The sequence below is a fragment of the Babylonia areolata genome, chromosome 30, assembly GCF_041734735.1.
Source record: "Babylonia areolata isolate BAREFJ2019XMU chromosome 30, ASM4173473v1, whole genome shotgun sequence".
Lineage (NCBI taxonomy): Eukaryota > Metazoa > Mollusca > Gastropoda > Neogastropoda > Buccinidae > Babylonia > Babylonia areolata.
In genome coordinates, this window is record NC_134905.1 from 8,098,374 (window position 1) to 8,100,873 (window position 2,500).

General features: G+C 54.4%; 1 protein-coding gene across 5 annotated transcripts in view; it reads left to right on the forward strand.

The window, feature by feature from the left end:
• Positions 1–2,500, forward strand: part of LOC143275431 (uncharacterized) — a 9,877-nt gene that overhangs the window by 326 nt on the left and 7,051 nt on the right. For all 5 annotated transcript variants that reach the window (XM_076579520.1, XM_076579522.1, XM_076579524.1 and 2 more), the window contains one exon: positions 1–53. This exon is cut by the window's left edge. In XM_076579520.1, coding sequence (XP_076435635.1) covers positions 1–53 — 53 coding nt within the window. The remainder of the gene's footprint in view (positions 54–2,500) is intronic.

Here is a 2,500-nt window from a genome sequence, read left to right on the forward strand (position 1 = left end):
GGGGCCCATTCCACTCCTTCCGTCGTCTTGTTAACCTTCCCCGCCGAAGTCAGGTATTCATTCCTCCTCCTCCTCCTCCTCCTCCTCCTCCTCCTCCTTCTTCTTCTTCTTCGTTCGTGGGCTGCAACTCCCACGGTCGCTCGTATGTACACGAGTGGGCTTTTACGTGTACGACTCGTTTTTACTCTGCCATGTAGGCAGCCATACTCCGTTTTCGGGGGTGTGCTTGCTTAGTATGTTCGTGTTTCCATAACCCACCGAACGCTGACATGGATTACAGGATCTTTAACGTGCGTATTTGATCTTCTGCTTGCGTATACACACGAAGGGGGTTCAGGCACTAGCAGGTCTGCACAAATGTTGACTTGGGAGATCGGAAAAATCTCCACCCTTTACTCACCAGCAGCCGTTGCGGAGATTCGAACCCGGGACCCTCAGATTGAAAGTCCAACGCTTTAACTATTCATTCATTCAAACCAAGGGTACTTGTGGGGTGGGGGGGGTGGGGGTGGGGGGGATTGTTTGTTCCGGGTTTTGTTGTTCTTTTTTTTTTACAGGTGGGAATTGTTGTATATCTTTTTTTTCCGGTCCGTCTGTATGTCTGTCTATATGTCTCTGCCTCCCTGCCTGCCTGCCTGCCTGCCTGCTTGTTTGTCTGCCTGCCTGCCTGCCTGCCTGCCTGCCTGTCTGCCTGCCTGCCTGTCTGCCTCCCTGCCTGCCTGTCTGTCTGTGTGTCTGCCTCCCTGCCTGCCTGCCTGTCTGTCTGTGTGTCTGCCTCCCTGCCTGCCTGCCTGTCTGTCTGTGTGTCTGCCTGCCTGCCTGCCTGTCTGTCTGTCTGTGTGTCTGCCTGCCTGCCTGCCTGTCTGTCTGTCTGTGTGTCTCCCTGCCTGCCTGCCTGCCTGTCTGTCTGTCTGTGTGTCTGCCTGCCTGCCTGCCTGCCTGCCTGCCTGTCTGTCTGTCTGTCTGTCTGCCTGTCTGTCTGTCTGTCTGTCTGCCTGCCTGTCTGCCTGTGTGTCTGCCTGCCTGTCTGCTTTCCTGCCTGCCTGCCTGTCTGTCTGTTTGCCTGCCTGCCTGTCTGTCTGCCCGTATGTCTGTCTCTCTGTCTGCCTGCCTGTCTGTTTGCCTGCCTGCCTGTCTGTCTGCCTGTCTGTCTGTCTGCCTGCCTGCCTGCCTGCCTGCCTGCCTGCCTGCCTGCCTGCCTGCCTGCCTGTCTGCCTGTCTGTCTGTCTGTCTGTCTGCCTGTCTGTCTGTCTGTCTGTCTGCCTGCCTGTCTGCCTGTGTGTCTGCCTGCCTGTCTGCTTTCCTGCCTGCCTGCCTGTCTGTCTGTTTGCCTGCCTGCCTGTCTGTCTGCCTGTCTGTCTGCCCGTATGTCTGTCTCTCTGTCTGCCTGCCTGTCTGTTTGCCTGCCTGCCTGTCTGTCTGCCTGTCTGCCTGCCTGCCTGTCTGTCTGTCTGTCTGTCTGCCTGCCTGCCTGCCTGCCTGCCTGCCTGTCTGCCTGCCTGTATGTCTGCCTGCCTGCCTGTATGTCTGCCTGCCTGCCTGCCTGTATGTCTGCCTGCCTGCCTGTATGTCTGCCTGCCTGCCTGCCTGTATGTCTGACTGTCTGTCTGCCTGCCTGCCTGCCTGTCTGTCTGTCTGCCTGCCTGCCTGCCTGTATGTCTGTCTGTCTGTCTGCCTGCCTGCCTGTCTGCCTGCCTGTCTGCCTGCCTGCCTGTATGTCTGTCTGTCTCTCTGTCTGTCTGCCTGCCTGTCTGTCTGTCTCTCTGTCTGGCTGGTTCTTTGCTCCTCATTCTCTCCCTGCCAAAAAATGCGGGGTTTTTTCTGTCTGTCTGTCTGTCTGGCAGTTTGTTTGGCTGGCTGGCTGTCTGTGTCTCTCTGTGTGTTCGTCTGTTTTGTGTCTATCATCTACATACCTGTGTGTCTCTGTCCTCTGTATGGCGTGTTGACCTAGAGGTAACGCGTCCGCCTAGGAAGCGAGAGAATCTGAGCGCACTGGTTCCAATCACGGCTCAGCCGCCGATATTTCTGCCCGCTTCACTGGACCTTGAGTAGTGGTCTGGACGCTAGTCATTCGGATGAGACAATAAACCGAGGTCCTGTGTGCAGCATGCACTAAGCGCACGTAAAAGATCCCACGGCAACAAAAGGGTTGTTCGTGGAAAATCTTTGTAGGAAAACCCACTTCGGTAGGAAAACAAAAAAACTGCAGGCAGGATTTTTGTTGTTTGTTTTAAAGAAAAAAAAAAGGGTAGCGCTGTCAGTGAAGCGACGCGCTCTCCCTGGGGAGAGCAGTCCGAATTTCACACAGACAAATCTGTTGTGACAAAAAGAGTAATGCAATACAATACAATACAATGCAATGCAATACGATATGTCTCTCAATTATCTGTATTTCTCTCTCTCTCTCTCTCTCTCTCTCTCTCTCTCTCTCTCCCTATCTCTCTCCCTCCCTCTCTGCCCCCTCTTTCTCTCTCTTTAATTTTCTTTTTTATCATTCTGC